A 19552-nucleotide genomic window follows, 5' to 3' on the forward strand; every position below is an offset into this window, starting at 1 on the left:
AGGAATTAAAGCAGAGTCTGCTTCCACGCTTACCTCTAGTTACTATATGTTAAAACATCTTGAAAGAAAACCTGGCTTATTGGAATTGATGGGAATTTTACCATTGATTTCAGTAGTGCCAGGATTTAACTAATCAGGTGGATATCATTCAAAAAAAGTAAGTAATGCAATAGTGTGGTCATTCAGCATTTGAGGACTATGCAAGATTTTCCTTTATCAAAGAGAATAATCAAGCTAATGTTCTTCAAATCAGGATAAGGGGTGGGGTGGGAGTAATAGGCACCCAAAAAGACAAAACCTCAAATATTGGGACTGTCCCTATACAGCTGGGACATCTGGTCACCCTACACAGGGATGTTATTTGTTTGCTCATGAAAGGGAGCTCTGCCCAATTGTGAACAGGAGGCATGGTAGTCCATGTGATAATCTTTCTATTGACATGGTTATCACACAATGAAAAATACAGATAACCCACGATATGCAGAGAAGGGGCTAATTCCTGCCATTATTACATATACATAACTCCACTGAAATTAATGAGAAATATGTGTATAAAAAGATTGATATACAGATCTTGTATGGCCCTACAAGCAGCTTTCCACTCCCACATAGAGATGGGACAATAGAGAATGGAAGTTATGAACAACTTGATAGAAGGGAGGTCATTTACGGTCTTGAGTTAGAGTCACAAGAGAGAGAGGACACAAGCAACAATGTCACAGACTAGTTGTGGTCAATTCATATTATCATAAATAAGATCACTTACAGAAGCTAATATCAGATTTGTGAATATATTTAAAGAAAATGCATTTAACTTACTCTACATTCTTTGTCCACTCTGGAGGGTTACTCAGGGTCATAAATACACAGTTGGTCAAAATAGTGCACATAATAAGCATGCTGAACAATGTAGATTATAGTCAAGGAACATACATCAGAAAAATCTCATCATAACAAGAGTATTACATGAAGATCAACATTTAAGCAAATTTTCATTATCAGGAACTATTAATCCCTTCACTACTCTCTTGATGCTCAGGGAAAAAGCCCTAAATATCTCAGAATTTTCTTAGTTGTTGCTTTACAGATAAAAGAGAATAATCAGCCATTGAAATAAAAAAGTCTGACATAAAGAAAACTGAAGTTTTAAAAAGAGATGACAGATGATTTTTTTAATAAAAAAGAGTGACTTGAGAAGGGATGGACTGTAGTGCAATGGGATAATGCAACAATCTTTCAAGTCTGAAGATACGGACATAAATCTGATTTAGCTCATTAGTGCCAAACAGTTAAATTTATAGTTTCTCCCCAATATTGCTATGCTTCACAAAATCACTACATAATTTGGCACACTTTGCTGTCCCTGTTCGAGGCTAGAATATTACATATGTTGTAAGGCAGGCCTATAAGACACTGGAAGAGAACACAGAGAAATTTGTCCCATACTTCAGGGGGAAGCATGAATGACACCCGCTTGTGCTATATTTGGCCTTGATTATAATGTTAAAAGAATTTGAACCAAATTCTGTCCTCACTAATTCTGATCCACAGTAAACACTGAAGCAAATCCAAAATCACTATATTAACTTTGATGGAGTTGCTCTGGATTTACCCCATTCACTATCAAGAGGGATAAAACCCACCACAGCCCAATAAACATTAAAGTACACCAAAATAAAAAACATCCAGACATACGATATATAAAATGGCCACACGGTGGCACCAAAACCTACTAAATGTTAAGAACATTTGTATTTTAGAGACTTTGAGAACTGCTTTAGCCTGTGGGTGGCTATGACTAAAAACATAGGCGCAGATGGTACTCCTGCTCAGGAATACCAGCATAACGGAAAGCAAACACTATGATGTTCCCCTCATGGAGTTTCCTCTGCAACCTTTTGATAAGCAGTGAGGGAGTGAGATTTCCAACAACACACTTCCTTCTCCCAAGACAGAAGCTTAGGGTCTAGCTTCTAAATCACCCCTTCTTCTCTACTACAGCCCTGTCACAGAATAGCTGGTCCCTGTGAATAGCAGGCCCAGCTCCCGGTGTGAGAGCAGGTGGGCCATTGGGCTATATCTGGGGCAACAAAATATTGTCGAAGGACAAGAAGAAGGAAGAGATAGGTGGGATAGGGTAGGCTAGGCTAGGCTGTGTCTAGGGCTAGAAGCAGAACCAACTCTTGTGGTGGGGTCCTGGGAGCAAGGGGCCAGATGTTCAGGAAGCCTTGGAGTTGCTGTCACAGAAGAGTAACAGAGCTGACTGAATAAGGAAGCTGGCCAGGACTGGGAAGCTGCAGGAAGCAGGGTTACCAAAGACCCCCAAGAGGGAATGCTGTGAAACCCTAGGACAAAGGTTAAGCTCAGGGAGTGGTTTTGTTTGTTTGTTTGGTTGGTTTTGTATAGATAATACTATACAATACCACTTAATACCACTTAATATCACTATACTATACTATACCACTTAAAGGAGACTGGATGTGACAGTGAATACTTGCAAGCTGGAGAGAAGCACTGCCAAGTCACAAACCTCATGCACTCTCCTCCAGACCCCAATCCCTTTCCCCCACCAACGAATTGCCAGACTCGTAGACAGCCTTCTGCTGAGTTTGGAGAAAGATGAGCAATGCTGTTCCAGAGGCAACTGACTCCACCACACTTTCTGCATGAGATATCTACTCTGTGCATGGATACTAATGGCACAATCAGTTCCTCTCTTATCTAATAATAATAAAATAATGATGGCTATTAACCCAGTCAGGCAAAACTACTGTGTTAGAGCACGGAGTTAAAACATTAAACTTGATATAAGAATTGAAGTTTTTTTTTTAAACAATTAACTTTTTTAATTCATTTAACTAAAATTCCACTTACCAAGCAGCCACAAAATAATCTCAGCTATGCTGCTATCAGGTAACTATTTCATGACTAGAACATACTGTGGTTAACGAAAGGATGACGGACAGTGTTATAACTCCAACCATAATTCTGATGTCATAGTTCCCATCTTTCCACCCACTTTCCTTAGAATCAAATTGTAAATGTAGAAATAAAATGCATAATAATGCCCTTGTCTGTGGTTTGCTTAGCAATAGAAAAGTCTAAAAATATAAATATTCAAGGGAACAGTGTGCACAATATATGGTTTTAAAGAAAACTTTGAAAGAGTTATTAGAAACAAGCACATAGCACATGAATGCATCAAATAATTAGGATAAGGAGGGCATGTAGCATATAGGTAACTAGTCTATAGTTTCACTTTCCTATAAATAATATGTATCATTGGCTCCTGTTCTGTGTGATGTCTCAGTATGCAATCCACCTGGTAAGTGGTAAGATCACATCCACCAGGGAAATCTGTTTAAAACATGGAGACTGAAGGGTGTGTAAAGAGGTCAGTAAGTACCTTTATTTTAATTCCCCCCATATTAAAGGTTTTACAAGGCTTTGCAATATAAATAATAAAATAAAGAACAGAATAGAATAGCAACTACAAAATCACAATCTGTAGAGTACTTTCTTATTGCAACATTTTATATCTCAGCCCTCCAAACCATCATGCCAAGGCAGCACATAGCACCCCTTTCAAATTATTCTTCTAGTTTGCAATATTTGAAAGATCCTTTCTTCTCAGAATACTGTTGGCTGTGACACCACAGAAATTCATATTTGAAAGGAGCAGAAGACAAGGGGCAGCAACTCTGAGGAGTTTTTCAACTAACCTAAAATCATGTATTCTAAGAATTTTATACATTAATATATTGCACAGGGCTTACAAATGATTTTTATAGAAATGCTTCCTAAAAGCTGCATGCCCCTACTGTATTGCTGCTCCTGAGAAGTGCCTCGCCATCAGAGCAGAATGGAGCAATAACAGGGGCATGTCTTTCCCACACTGTAAGACATGTGCCCACCCAATTTTTTCATACGGTGTGATCCCAACTACCCCAACTACCACCAAGATCAGCTCCATGATCCAGGAGAATTCCATAGCGGGTGGAAGGGTGTGATATTACAGCATAGTATTTAGTTACCTTGCAGCCTGGAATGGGAGTACAAAAACTAGACACTGAAGGATCTTACAGTACTTTAAAATAATTGACATAGTACCTCTTGTTTTTGAACACATTAAACTTATTGAAGTTACTGGGTTTGTTATGCCAATTGCATTTCAGCTTTAGTAAAAGACTGTCCTTTTAAAATCATGTGACCATCTCCAAATATACAGAACACAACTCTGAGAAAAAATGTGAATAGTGCTATGCACATGCTTCGGGGCGCTGATGAAATAGAGGAATCAAGTTTAACTCTATAAGTTTCAATCTTGCAAACACATTGAGCACTTTGCTTACTACCTTGAGTAGAGCCACTGATGTCAAGGCACTCACTACTCAAGGTAGTGTTTGCAGGATCAGATCCAGTTACTACTAGATTCATATGATTTAAGTTTATCATCAAAGTGAGACAGTCATATATTGCGTTACTATCATTCAGTTTTGAGGTTCTCTATGCACTAGTCAGAATGCTCATGAGCTACTTGAAGATTAAAATTAAAGTATGTCCAGAAATACAAGTACATAAAATGGCAATGGTTACCAGAAGAAACACAATGATAAAAATACATATAGGACTGATAATTTATAATAAAACTCAGAATTTCAAGGAACCCTATTTACCTACTTTACTACAGTTGTGATCTGAATCAGAAAATGAAAAGGGGTAGAGAAATATTTTCTGCAGCTGTTCATGCAAGCTAAAACTGAGGATCAAAGATTACATTTTTTTTAATGCAAAGTGTCACTTAAGAATTGTAAAACATTTTAAGCAACATATCTGGACCATGTGAAAAAAATTACTGGAGAGGGAAAGTAAAATAAGTGGGTAATACCAGAGATGGAAGGAGAAAAAATAAGGAAAGTGTGCTAAGGGGAAAAGAAGAGGAAGAGCATTTGGCTGTGTGGCTTCTGATCTCACCAGAACACTGCAGAAACGAGAAAAAGGGGAGGGGAGAGAAGAGAGAAAGGAAGCAGCAGAAAGAGGATGGAAAAAGCATTGTGGATCTTACTTGTCCTGGGATGGCCTACCAACTAATGATTTAAATACCAAAATAAAAGCAGCATTTTGTTCATTAATATTTTGAACCAACCACTTCAAAAAGGATATGAATGTACCAAAATTTTAATAGCTATTTTTCTAAGAGGATTGAAGGGAGTTAACATATACACGGCAGAGGTGGCACTGAATCGGAAGATTGCCTTCCCTCTATTCAATACTATAAAAGTCTGAAAAAGAAAACAAAATGAAAAATTGTATTTAGAAAATATTCGTGTGGATTCTCATACTCTGCATCACTTGCGCTTCATCATTATTTACAATTAGCTGAATTCTGCTCTCATTTATACCTCTGCAGACTCAATGACTTCATGTGAAGGTCACCTAACATGCAGGACAGCCTCCAACTGAATTTCTACACGTAGAATTGTGGGAATACATTTCAACAGCATTATTTAGAAAACACAAATATTCTATGTCTTATTTGACAGAGGACAAATTGAGCTCTAAGTGTACACCCCATTTGTGTACTGGACTGGCTTCCACAGGCCGCGATTTAAAGCGGCCAGGGGCTCCCGGCAGCAGGGCTTAGGGCTCTGGCAGAGATTTAAAGGGCCTGGGGCTCCGCTGTGCTAGTTGTGGCTGGCAGCCCCTGGCCCTTTAAATCACTGCTGGAGCCTTGCCACTGCTACCCTAGGCAGCGGGGCTCGGATGGCAATTTAAAGGGACCTGGGCCCTTTAAATCTCCACCAGAGCCCTGAGCCCCAGGGTAGTGTCGGCATCTGGGAACCCCCAGGGCTCTGTCGGCAATGTAAAGGGCCCAGGACTCTGCTGCGGTAGCAGCAGCTGGGAGCCCTGGAGCCTTTAAATCACCACCGGAGACCCTGGCTGCCACCGCTACCCCAGGGGCTCCGGCAGCAGGGCTCGGACGGCAATGTACAGGGCCAGGAGCAGTAGCCGTGGCCAAGCCACTGGCCCTTTAAATTGTCACCTGAGCCCCGCAGCCCGAGCCGCGCAGCCCGAGCCCCAGGGTAGCAGCAGCAGTCAGGAGCCCCCAAGGCTCCGTTGGCAATTTAAAGGGCCAGGGGCTCCACTGCGGTAGAAGCAGCCAGGAGCCCCAAGCCCTTTAAATCATTGCCATAGCCGCTGGCTGCTGCTGCTACCCCAGGGCTCCAGCAGCAGCGCTTGGGCAACGATTTAAAGGGTCAGACTCTGCTGCGGTAGCGGCAGCTGGAGCCCAGGGCCCTTTAAATGGCCCTGAGCCCCAAGTCTCCCAGCCGCCTCCGCAGCTGGTAGCTTTGGCTGTGATTTAAAGGGCCTGGAGCTCTAAAGGCCCTGCCTCTTCCCGTTGAGGCTATGCCCTCCTGCTCAGGACTCCAGTGTACTGGTAAGTCCTTTAAGTTACTTTCACTTCTGTTGGTGCCTATCTTATAACATATATTAAGATATGCTAAACATAATTTTTATATGTTCATTAAAACTTCAAAATTCCCTACACCAGGTATCAGCAGTAATTCTGGTATCCATATAAGGAAATAGTGGGGTAGAGAGATAAACACTGATGGTCTGATTTTTCAAAGGTGTTTTGTAAACCTTTTATCCCATCAAAATAAATGGAATGGAAGATGCTCTTGAAAAAGAGGCCTTGAGCTTTTAAAAGCCACGCATTGTATGGACATGATATGGCATGTTCAGATTTTCCTCTCACACACAAAGTTAAATTTTTTTCACTAAAAAAGCAGAACTAAAATTTGTTATTCTTTTTTATATTTATCATGAGGCTTTTTTGGCCATGAATACATCTACCTTTCATATTTAATGATTTAAAAGCTTATCTGTGCTACCTAATTAACACACAGAATTCAGTGAAGATTTGTATTTCAATTCCTACCCACAGCTTCAGTAATAGGTTATATATTTTGACTATGTTAAAATGGCATTTATAAATGGAACAGCTTTGAATGAAAATCTTTTCTTAAAACCAGAGAAGCCAAGAAGGCTCAACCTTTTATTCAATGTACCTTATACACCTAAGTCTCTGAAACATTTATATTCCACATACACATGGAGCCAACCTAAGACCATCTCTGCTCAGGCAAGCTCAGAGGTGAGAGAGGCTTGAGCTGCTTTCCCCCCCATGGAGAAGAAAGCTAATAATGTGAATGTTTGTGGTCTTTGACTGTAACAGGGACTTTTTTTGCACTGCAGGCAGCACTGGACATATCAGAAGGGACATAAGCCAGTAGTATTGCCAGTGGCCCCACTGCATCAGCTAGGAGAGGAGGGCAGCACTTAAGGAGGGCATGCTATGCTTTATGTACAGGTATGGTAAGTTCTGCTGCTGTATCCCTGGAGGCTAGTACTGCCCTCCACCAGAATGAATGCTACAACTTTTTAACCACACACTGATTCTCACCCTCTGCCCTCTGCTGACTCCCAGAACCACATTTTAGTCCTTAACGAGGCTTTATTTTGGTCCTCAGTACACTTGGAATTTCATTTGCTTTTCACCAAATTTTTGCCCCCTTCTCTCCTTATTTCCCTTGGAACTTCATCCCTTTATTTCAGAAAATTCTGGCTGAAATCCTGAGCTCCTTACAAGTTTTCTACTGCCCAGACAAATTCTTACTGAAACCATCATTTGTGTGATGCAGGCTCATTGACACACATTTATGAAATGAAAATGGAGCCTGATCTAAATGTACAAAACTCAAGGAAAATCAGTGAAAATTTATGAGAAATTCTGATCATAATGCATAAACTTGTAAAGCGTGTAAACCACCATACTTCCGAAAAATAACATGGTCTGCAACATCACTATCATACGGCCAATTTTGAAACTGTTTTAGCAATTAGAAGAAAGAGGCTATTCCATTTTCGGTATTAATAGCAATAAATACTTTTCAGATGTCTAAGGCATGATGATCTTGATGCTAAGTTTCAGATCTCCAGCAGTGAGTCCTACATCATTATTACTGGAGAACTGAGGGGGAAAAAACCCTAGCAGCTGGACCCAAATCCTGCTTGCCTTACTCTCAGACTTCAACAGGACTAGTTACTTGAGTAAGGCAAGCAGAATATGATCCTAAATCAAACAACTTAATTTTCAAATATAACTCTCAGTTTAGCCACAGCATGAAGCGTTTGTCAGTATGCGAACTTTCAGAACACAACATTGAGCAAATAAAGACATATATTTCTTCATAAGGCTTCTATCTGTCTTAAGCTCATCTCATTATGATATTGCTATGGTTTCAGAACTGAAAATGATTGATGGGGATTGATATATTTCCTTGGTTTGCTCAGCTAATGCATCACTCTTAATAGTAGTTGTTTTTTTGTTTTTGTTTTTAGAGAGTACTTGTTAATTCTCAAGGGGAATATATTTCCACATACAGCAAAAAATCCTGAAGACAGAAAATTCCATGAATTTCAGCTAGCAGAGTTTCCTCTGGCTTATCCTGGGATGGGGCAGGTTTTTCTGTTTTTGGAGTAGGTACAGTGCAAAGTCCAAAACTTGAAGATCTAGGACATCAGAGGAAACCAGGGCGATCTGCACAAAGGCCTGGTATTTCTGTACTTCTCTGCCTGGCTCCAATGGGACATATTACAGGATTATGCCAAAATTTTACCTTTCCATATTTCCACTAAAAATGGCATATTTTAATAAAATATTTTTAAATAGTATACTAAGAGTTTTTTTATGTTATGGGTATTCCAGCAAGGAGCCCTACCTCTTCCCATATTTCCCTACCTCTTTGACTGCAAGCTCTCCTTTGAACCCCTTATTTCAGTAGCCTGATTCTGGATAAGGAATATGCTTCAAAGACTAACAGTCCTTCACCCAAATGATCTAGGAAGAAGATACGTCTTTGAGATTACAGGGTGAAGAGGAATGCATTAGGAGCACACTGATATACTATCTCTGCCTAACTCCTCACCCCTGACAACCCAAGTAATGAGAGAATAGATCAGGAATAAAATCTACGGTTTTCCACAAAATAGTGAAGAAAATGCAAGAGGGCCATTCAAGGCAGGTTTTCAGTGGGTTTCATAATGAAAACACTGACATCCTTAAATGACGATTTCACATACAGTTAAAATTAGAGTGAAATGCCAAGTATATTATAATAACGCTAACAGTGTATCACAACACCCAAACTAGAGGCCTGACCCTACAAACACATTTTACTGCATGCAGTGCCAATGAAGTCAACCATTGGAGCACTACATCTAGGTTGGGCCCAAAGTAGTGGAAAAAAGGGAGTCCTGCAGAGGGTCTATAGTATTTTAATACTCTTAATCTCTAACAGGAACATGTTAACTCCAGTCTTTAGAAACACTCACTTTCTTATTGATATAATATGGGTCCAGATCCTCCAAGGGCTCGGACACCATTCCTGGAGGTATGTCGCCGTAAATAAATGGCAGTGTCTTTCCTGCCTCCAGGTCACTGTTTGGTTTTGGTCCATTTTCATCATCATCATCTTTACGTTCTTTTTTAGACTTCTTAGCTTTTTCTTCAGCAATACGTTGTTCGATAGCTGCAAGTGACTCTCTCGTGAAATAGTGGAAGCTGTCGGGTCCTGGTGGTACCAGCACTGATTGTGCCATCTTTTCATCCTGCACCTCTTAATTACCGTTTAGCCTCACACATAAAAAAGTGCTAAAAATATAAAAACACAGCAAAATATTAGACCACCACCACACAAGCAATCTAAATGGATACATCTTCATATCACTGTCTGTAGGGCAATTTATTAAAAAGGGTACTTATATGAGAACAGTGTGTTGTGAAATTGATCCATTTTCTTTCAAGATAGGGCATTTAACTTTTCATTTGGTCTCTTTAGATGTCTGGAAAAGTAGCAACCCTTTAAAAATTAGTTTAAAATTAATGTATTGCTTATGAAAAGTAATGAATTGGCAGTTATAAGGAGTGTATACATTAATTTTTAAAACAAGTAGAAAAATTGTTTCTTTTCTCCCCCCTGCCCAGAAAATGTTATGACCATGCTAATGAATGAGATAGTTACTGGGTAGTATAAAAGGATTTTTCCCACGCTCACTGAAATAAATTAACAGTTAAAAAAGTGTTCATTATGTGGAGTGAGGTCAGAACATCCAGCACAATTGCCCTTTTAACACTATTACCATGAAAGGTCTTATGTCAGACCAATCCTCCCTCTGTGAGGAGGTGTGGACATGGCTTCCTCAGGATCCCATCATTGACACTGAAAGCATCAGCCAGAGGAATGCTTGATAGAGTGTGAGGTGCTCCCTCTTTTCAGGGACAAGCATGTTGGCTTCACAGATTAGGCAGCAAGGAACCACGTTTAGGTACCAGAACATAAATCCCCTCCCTGGTAACATATCATGTGCTGAAAGAATTTCTGTGTTAAATCCAAATTGGTCTTTGCTGCTAAACATTCTTAGACCTTTTATTACCCGTTGCTATCTTTAAATTGTGTATATTTTGCATAATCGTTAGAACTGAGAGCAGAACCATCTTCTTCTAAAGCCAGCTTATACTTCTGTCAGAAATGACAAATGGAAAATATTTCCAATGTAGAGATACTATAATCCGAAATCATGAATGTAATCTGTGCATTGGATAATTTTCCCAAGATTTTTTTTATCTGAACGGGCAAATTATATTATCCATATAATAAAACAGCGAATGTAATACAAGATTAACAGCTTCAGTGCCAGATGATATACCAAAAAAGCAATTTTCAACTTACAATGATGTAACAACCTGAATTTTCCTGCACGCTCTGTTTTTTTATTTCCCTACTAAGTACACATAGGCTTGTCCGACTCTACCACAGCTGCAGCAACTTCATGTTTTCAGAGCTATCTGAATAGAAGCTAACACCATGTCTAATTCTCCATTCTTCCGTCCTCACCATACACATACCCATCTCCTCCAACACACACACACAGACATGCTGCAACGTATGCAGGTACATCTGTGAAACGTGCTCTCCTATTGCAGTCAAATACACCTGGTGCATCCTATTATGGATGTTTTGTAGAAAATTGCTGTTGGAACATATGTACTGTTTGGTGGCAGCAGAAGGGTTAATTATGAAAATGAAAGTGGTCCTACTGCAAAATCCTTACAGATTTTATTGTTAATAATAGAAAAAGACAGAATCCTCTCTAAACACTATAGGTGACAATTACAAAAATGCATTACCAGTATAGGATCTTGCACCTGTGTGGATTTGGAACGACATCATGAAGAATGCAGCTAAAATTCCATCATGCTTTTTTTTTTATTCTCCTTTAACAGACCACACCTAACTTCCTGCTAAAGGATCCTGGTTATTGAAGTAAAAACTGGCATTTCCTGCACGAGACTACTAGCTGCTGTAATTGTAACAACCATTAGATGGCATTCATATACGATCAGAAGACATTTCTGTAAGAAACCAACTGCAGAATTCAACTAGAAACTTTGGATACTCAAATACTTGCTTAACCTGAGGCTTTTGCATTGAAACTCTGGCTCTTAGAGAATCTCTCCAATTTTCACGACTCTCTAAACTCATGCAACATCTGTTGATGCTGAGGTCACAGATATTAACAGTGTGAAAATTACACTGACCAAAAGAGAGGAGGAATAGAGAAATGGGTGTTGCCCAGGCTGACTGCAACTAAGGCAGTTCTTGAGACCTATGGTAGTCTAGATTAATTTAAAGTATGGGATACATTATTTTTCCAATATAAATGAATTAGATTTATTTGGTGTCCTTTCAATACAGGCAACAGAGAAATGCAGTCCTTGGATGCAAGTTGCGGTAGAGGGTGGCAGGTATGGGAGCTCAGTGCTGCACTGAATCTGTGCTCAGGAATGCAGCCAGGATTTACAGTGCCCAAAACAAGATACAGAAGCAGGAACCTCAGAAACTTGACCCTGAGGCAGCTCACTGAGTCTCTTTGGGCCCCACTCCAAATGCTACTTTATTTCCTTCTCCTTTTCTCTCTCCTGCTTTCTCTGGATTTTCTATTCTTAACGGTTTTTATTTTTATTTATTTTTTTCATTTGCTCACTTGGCTAGCTACCGTTTCCTCAAGGCCGCCCAGAGGACTCAGGGGGCCTGGGGCAAAGTGGGGGAGCTGCGGCACTTGTACTTACCTGGCAGTGGTCTGGGTCTTCGGCAGCACTTAAGGACCCCCTGCCGCCGAAACACCACCGAAGACCCGGACTGCTGCCGGGCCAAGGCTTGTGGGGCCCCTGCAGGGCCCGGGGCCTGGGGCAAATTGCCCCACTTGCCCCCCCCCAGGGTGGCCCGGCTTTTCCTTATCTCTCCACCACTATGTTCTATCACTCACTTTTAAAACCCATACTTACCCTTATCCATCCTCTCTCAATCACTCATTCATTCGTTCTTTCACTCCATATCCATTTCATTATCCAGCAGCTACCGCCTTTCTCTCGGTTTGTGAAGAGGAGCCCAAAGAACAGCGGGCCACTGCAATTTGAGGCTGGAATGGAGAAAGGAGGAGTAAGGAAACTATGAGGCGCAGGAAAAGCCCACTCCTGTGGCCTTGACAGGACGGATTCAGGAGGGCGGGAAGCATGAGGTCACACTGCAGCTTTAGAGGAGGAGGATTATGAGACAGAGCCCTAGATTCAGAAGAGATGCCACTCTGGGGGACAGGGTACAGAGGCTCCAGCAAGAGCCATTTCCTCAGATAGTAGGGAGGAAAGGAGAGAAAGGTATCCAGAGTTTCAGGAGGAGGAGTGGAAGAAAAATAGCTGTGTGATTTTTCATTGTGGTCCAGAGCCCAAAAGGAGCCACTGCAGTAACTCATGCACTGGGTGCAATCTCATCATCAGAGTATTAGTGACAAAATAAAATCCCAGAGGGGTCAAGGCTGTGTCCTTGTTCAGCACAGCAATGCCCAGAACAAGGGAAGCTGTCTAGCTAGGCAAGGCTCAATGTGCAGGAGTGGTAGAGGCATACCACCCCAAGCTTAAGACAAATGCTCTAGGTGTCCCCCAGCAGCAGCCCTCTGTATGCTAGGTCTCAACAAATAACAATGTAGCTGTCTTGATTATTTCACTTTGCTTTAGACTAACAATTTCCCACCAATACTCCTTTAGTTTTTCTTTAAATACATACTTTAAAACATGCAAATATACAATTCATATAGTAACTATCCATAAATACAGTTAATATGCTCAATTCAAAGACATCACACATTAAATACTTTAAGTCATGAGATTTCTACTATAGCGTCTAATGTCATGTGGATTATATACATATAATACATAGATATGTATATGTATACATAAAAGCTCAGATAAACCAAATACCTCAAAAGCTTGCCTAATCCACACAGTTTGGGTAAAAAGTCTGATTCCATCATTACTGTAATGTAAGATAAGCACCACAAAACTAAGCAGGAATGCTATTCTCCCTCTGCAAGGCCTTCCTGTATCCCGAAGAACAAAACAACACACATGTACAGAAAGGAGTGATATATATACAATGAAGAAATAAGAAAAAAAGAACCAAGGGGACAAAAAAGAAGAAAATAGTGAGAGCAAGTAAAAAGACATAGAAATAACAAAAAAGATGAAAAAATACATTTGCAAGACAAGAAAGAGGATGACCTAAAGCCTTGATCCTGCAGATGACAAGAAAATCAGTGGGGAATACTCACAGCAGTAAATATTGATCTCTGATGATTGGATAATAGACTTTAAAAAGTGTGGACATTATATTACTAGTTAATTTGAAAAAGTTGCATAAAAAAGTTGAGATGTGTGATTTTTATTATACTAACGTACAGACCTGAGATTCTATGGCACCTCAACTCAATCTGTAACATCTGCACGCTGTCATAGTATAAGTCCCAAATCTGGACCTTAGCATCCAAAATATGGGTACTAGCATGAATTCCCCTAAGCTTAATTACCAGCTTAGATCCTGTACTGCTGCCACCAATCAGGACTTAGAGTAGAGCGCCTGATAGACTCTGGTCTCCCCCAAAACCTTTCCTGGGGACCCCAAGACCCAAATTCCTTGAGTCTCACAACACAGGGGAATAAACCATTTCCCTTCCCCCTCCTTTCTTCCTCCCAGCTCTTTCCCGCCCTGGGTACACTAGGAGATCACCGTGATTCAACTCCTTGAATCACCACACAAAGAGGAATGATACCTTCCCCCAGAGGCAATCCAGATTCAAGCTCCGTGAATCTAAAACAAAGGGATTCCACCCGTCCCCTCCCTTCTCCTTCCCTGTTAAGTACAGACTCAATTCCCTTGAGCCTCAACAAGGGGAAAAAAATCAGACAGGTCTTAAAAGCAAAACTTTTAATAAAAAGAAAGAAAAAATAAAAGGTCTATCTCTGCAATTTAGATGGTAAAAAGTTACAGGGTCTGTCAGCTTAAGAAATTGGAGAAACAGCCTCCTCCAATAGAAATACAATTTAAAATACTTCCAGCAAACTGCACAATTGCAAATAAAGGAAAACAAATAAAAAGACTATACCACCTTTCTACATTTGTACTCACAAAATTGGAATAGAAGATTAGAGAGCCTGTAGCTATGTGTGGTCACTCTCAGAGTCCAGAGAGAACAAAGCCAAACCCAAAAAACACAAACAAAGGCTTCCCTCCACCGAGATTTGAAAGTATCTTGTTTCCTGATTGGTCCTCTGGTCAGGTGTTTGGGTCCATTTGTTAACCCTTTACAGTTAAAAGAGACATTAACCCTTAGATATCTGTTTCTGACACACGTATATGCTAAAAAAGGGGCAGTGGAGAGAGAGAGAGAGAAAGGGAAGAAGCAGTGGCAAAGTGTGAAGTGAAAGGGCACTATGGAGTGGACAAGAGGGCAGCAAGTACAAGCCAATGTATGCTGCACTACAGAGAACTATATACCTATAGGGAGTAGAGTACATTAGTACAACCTGGATGTGACAAAGATAGGGATGACCATTGGAAGAGCTGTATCTGCAAATAATGGACTGACTCTCCAGAGAAGCTGGAGATGGTAATTGCCACTTTAAAAAAATCTTGATTGAGTTTATAATTAACAATACCTAAGATAGATAAGATCAGCAACAAACAAATGTAGACCTCAATCAAATAAAAAAATACAATATAACCTACATGTACACATTTTTAAGTTTACATAAAACCACAGAAAATGTTAATAGAGAATGAAAAGTAGCTATGATAAGATAATAGCCAATCCTGATCACTGTCTCAACATAGGTCTCCAGGTCAAAGGAGCAGCCAGTGATGAACTCCATGAATATCTGTCTCACGAGTGATATCTACCCATATTCCCTAAAAAATGGGCATTTCAAATGCAAACATCTGAAAATGTCCTTAGAATGCTTCGTCTTGACCACAAACATCACTTCTGTTTTGTCTTTTACTCATTCAGAGAAAAAAATCATCCCTGTGCTGAGGGCCCACACAAGAGGCAGAATTTAAGAGGAACGTAAGTGATGCTCAGAGCCTTGTGTAGGAGCTCTGCACTGGGGTGAATTTAACCCTCTGACAAGGTATATCTGAGAGAATCATGTCATTCTTTTTCTGACATTCTAGGAGCATTCTGCTAAATTAATCCTGGTTAATAAACCCCCAAGAAAAACAAATTACCAGCTTTTCCCTCAGGGATAGCTAAAAAATAACCATGTCCATTAAATGTAAAAGTGGAGAATTTAAATGCTCAATTCAGCAAATTCAAAAATCAATGCTCCACTGAGCACAGCAGCCATGTTGCACATAAACTGCAATTCTTACCACCTACTGTGCTGTACTATTTCTCATGCACACTTTCTTCTATATTATTAGATACAAATATGAAGCCTGTTCAAGGATCCTAGAGTATGTGCTATTCTGTGCATGTTATACAGAGTCAATTAAAGTAATTTATATGTAAAGTATAAAATAAACATATGTTTAAAATGGAATTTCTTCTGTCTTTATTTTTTTAAGACAAAATATTTTACTCTTCTGGACTTTGAAGCTTAGATGGCTTCAGATAATTGGCAAATGTAATTCATTAATCTAACTTTTTGGGTAGAATGGTACAGCCATTTCCCATATGTTAGGAGGTCCACATGAGAGTTCCTCTTTTTTTCAAACCTTAAAAACCATCTAGCTAACAAGGAACATCACACTGGGGCTCTCCCTGACAACTTTACAAAATATGCAGTAGATCTACCTCCATGGTCTCAGCCAACAGTTCCTGTGTTTCCACTAGCTTTGACCTGTGCACTTTATAAACAGCCAGATTGCAACCCCTCTTACTCACATATTTGATTGATGGCTCAACACAGGGAGGGCATTACAATCTGGCCCAATGTGCATAGCTGCCCTTCATAGCCCCTTTATACCTTCAGTACACTTTTGATTAAACAACTAAGTTAACCCCCCACACACATATGCAGTACAGCCTTCATTACCCAGGAATTTTTAAAGCTTAGAAACATTTTCTGAGCAAAATATACTGTACCTATATAATGTGATATTTTGAAAGGGTCAAAACTTGGTCAAATCAAAACCATATATCATCAGAACATGCTAAGAAACTTCTCTCCAATGAAGAGTATTTCCATGAGATCCCAGCAGTGGACTGTGTGAGAGAATGCATAACACTTGGCAGCCCTGCCTAAGGAAGAGAGGTTGGAAGCTGGGAAACTATCATCTTTTGAAGAAAGCCAGGAATCAGGTCAGCGCATGGCATGAGTTACAACAGCCTCAGGATTGCTGTTATATTATGTGCAATGGTCCCTAAGAGGACCAGGATCTCCACTGGGCTTCTATGTGCCCTTTATGCCAGGGAGGTGTCCTCCAGCAGGAGCAGGTGGCATATGGCCAACTCTAGACTAGGTGGAGGATTTTACTATGTAAGGAAAATACCAAATCACCCTGTTAGGAAAGTTTAATGGCCTCAATTGCAAGAGTTATTTCAAGGGCTATGTATGCCAGGTTCCAGTTACTATAGCATTAAGAAAATAGCCTGATTTACTGAAATTAAACGAGGCTAGATGCTTGTTATGAATTCTTGCATCAGATAAGTGTATTTCACTATTGTGGTTACAGAAACAAGTATCTGAAACAATGTGGTGAAAAGAAGAAAAGAACCAGAAAAAAGAAAGGTAAAATCTGTATGAGATTGAACACTGAACTATTTGAGGAAAGGCAGACCAAGTTGAATAAACTGATAAAAATTTATTACTATAACTGGGGTATTATAACAAGTACTGCCTCATCTCTGATTATCCTTTATCTTGTATATCTGGCAACCTCACTTTTACCATTTACATAAGAAACCGTCTTTTTCTGTCAACAATTCTACTTATCTTTAGTTCAAAGTCAGAAATCAAACAAGCCTGCGATGGGGCAGCTGCTGTGGAAGGGTTAAGGCAGCCTTGGAGAGGCTGCGCAGAACCCCACCATTCAGGAAAGGGCTCACTGGGAGAGCCAATCAGGAGAAGGCTTATTAGAGCAGCCCATATTTAAAGGATTGAGTGCTGGGCAGGGTAGTGGAGCAATAGGGGAGCTCTTGGCTGACCATGGCCAGACTGAGGCCCTGAAGCAAGTGCAGGGAAGGAGCTGGGCCCAGGGCAAGTAGGCAGTGTAAATAAGAGGAGAGACAGTAAGTGGCTGCCAGCTAGCACGTCATTGGGCCGGGGCAGGAGGGCCTAGGTCTCTCTCTCTCTCTCTCTCTCTCACACACACACACACACACACACACACACACACACACACACACACACACGAGTGATGTGGGTCCAGATGGTGGAGGAAGTGGAAGTAATGGCAAATGAGACACTGCTAGTAAAAGGCGCCCTGGTGGTCCAAGAGAGCTAATTCCCAGCACGACCAGTAGGAGGTGAGTCGGCTTGGCTACAAAGGCCCTTTGGTTTATACGTAGCCTGAGCACAGTGAGACTGTGCTGAGTGCTTGTGCAGTTAATAAAATGTGATGTGCCTTCTCTCCTGACAAACCTGATTCCCAAGTGCTTTTTTAAACATTACTGTTATAAACATATGAAGTTATTTAAGATTGAAGCCCCAGTCTTAATTATAGCACAGTTATCAGAAACGCCACCATGAATTATTTTTATCTTTTGCAAACAAGGGTATTATGCTGATATAAGATTTTAATATCATTGCAACACTCAACCAGTGGTTCTGGGCAACTAACATTTATCATAGTTCTCTTCAGAGAAGTGACTGTGATGTTGTGTAGTTCAACATTTATTATGTCACACTGATTTTTAGATCACTATTGCTCAGTTTACAAGTTAAATTATATAAGAACATAAGAATGGCCATACTGGGTCAGACCAATGGTCCATCTAGCCCAATATCCTGTCTTCTGACAGTGGCCAGTGCCAGATGCTTCAGAGTTAATGAACAGAGCAGGGCAATTTATCAAGTGATCCATCCCATCATCCAGTCCCAGCTTCTGGCAGTCAGAGCTTTAGGGACACCTCGAGCAATGGGTTGCATCCGATCATCTTGGCTAATAGCCATTGATATCTCTGTCCTCCATTAACTTATCTAATTCTTTTTTTGAACCCAGTTATACTTTTGGCCTTCACAACATCCTTAGGCAACCAGTTCCACAGCTTGACTCTGCATTATGTGAAGAGGTACTTATTTATGTTTGTTTTAATTCCTACTGCCTAATTAATTAATTTCATTGGGTGACTCCTGGTTCTTGTATTAGGTGAAGGAGTAAATAACCTCTATCATATCACCCACTTAGCCTTGGTCTGCACTATGAATTTAGGTCGAATTTATCAGTGTTAGATGGATTTAACCCTGCACCCGTCCACACGACTAAGCCATTTTTGTCTATATAAAGGGCTCTTAAAATCGATTTCTGTACTCCTCCCTGATGAGGGGATTAGTGCTGAAATCAACCCTGCTAGGTCGAATTGGGGGTAGTGTGGACGCAATTCGATGGTATTGGCCTCCGGGAGCTATCCCAGAGTGCTCCATTGTGACCGCTCTGGACAGCACTCTGAACTCAGATGCATTGGCCAGGCAGACAGGAAAAGCCCCATGAACTTTCAAATTTCATTTCCTGTTTGGCCAGTATGGCAAGATGATCAGCACAGGTGACCATGCAGAGCTCATCAGCACAGGTGACCATGAAGTCCCAGAATCGCAAAAGAGCTCAACCATGGACCAAATGGGAGGTACTGCATCTGATTGCTGTATGGAGAGACGAATCTGTGATATCCGAACACCGTTCCAAAAGATGAAATGCTGGAATATTTGAAAAAATCTCCCAGGGCATGAAGGGCAGAGGTTATAACAGGGACCTGCAGCAGTGCCGGGTGAAACTTAAGGAGCTCAGGTAAGCCTACCAAAGAACCAGAGAGGCAAACAGCCGCTCCGGGTCAGAGCCCCAGACATGCCGCTTCAATGATGAGCTGCATGCCATTCTGGAGGGTGCTGGCAGTTATCCCCCCATTTGTGTGACAAATTAATAAAGAATGCATGAAT

The 19552-nt window shown here is 40.7% G+C and overlaps 1 protein-coding gene across 1 annotated transcript in view; it reads right to left on the minus strand.

Moving 5' to 3' along the window:
• The window catches only part of SCN2A (sodium voltage-gated channel alpha subunit 2), a 128182-nt gene that overhangs the window by 89519 nt on the left and 19111 nt on the right, over nt 1-19552 (minus strand). The window contains exons 2-4 of the mRNA XM_050916853.1: nt 9400-9718; nt 5162-5282; nt 820-907 (exon numbers count right to left, since the gene is read on the minus strand). Of these exons, the coding sequence (XP_050772810.1) occupies nt 820-907; nt 5162-5282; nt 9400-9666 (476 nt within the window). The 5' untranslated portion in view covers nt 9667-9718. The remainder of the gene's footprint in view (nt 1-819; nt 908-5161; nt 5283-9399; nt 9719-19552) is intronic.

This window comes from Gopherus flavomarginatus, chromosome 10 (assembly GCF_025201925.1).
Source record: "Gopherus flavomarginatus isolate rGopFla2 chromosome 10, rGopFla2.mat.asm, whole genome shotgun sequence".
Lineage (NCBI taxonomy): Eukaryota > Metazoa > Chordata > Testudines > Testudinidae > Gopherus > Gopherus flavomarginatus.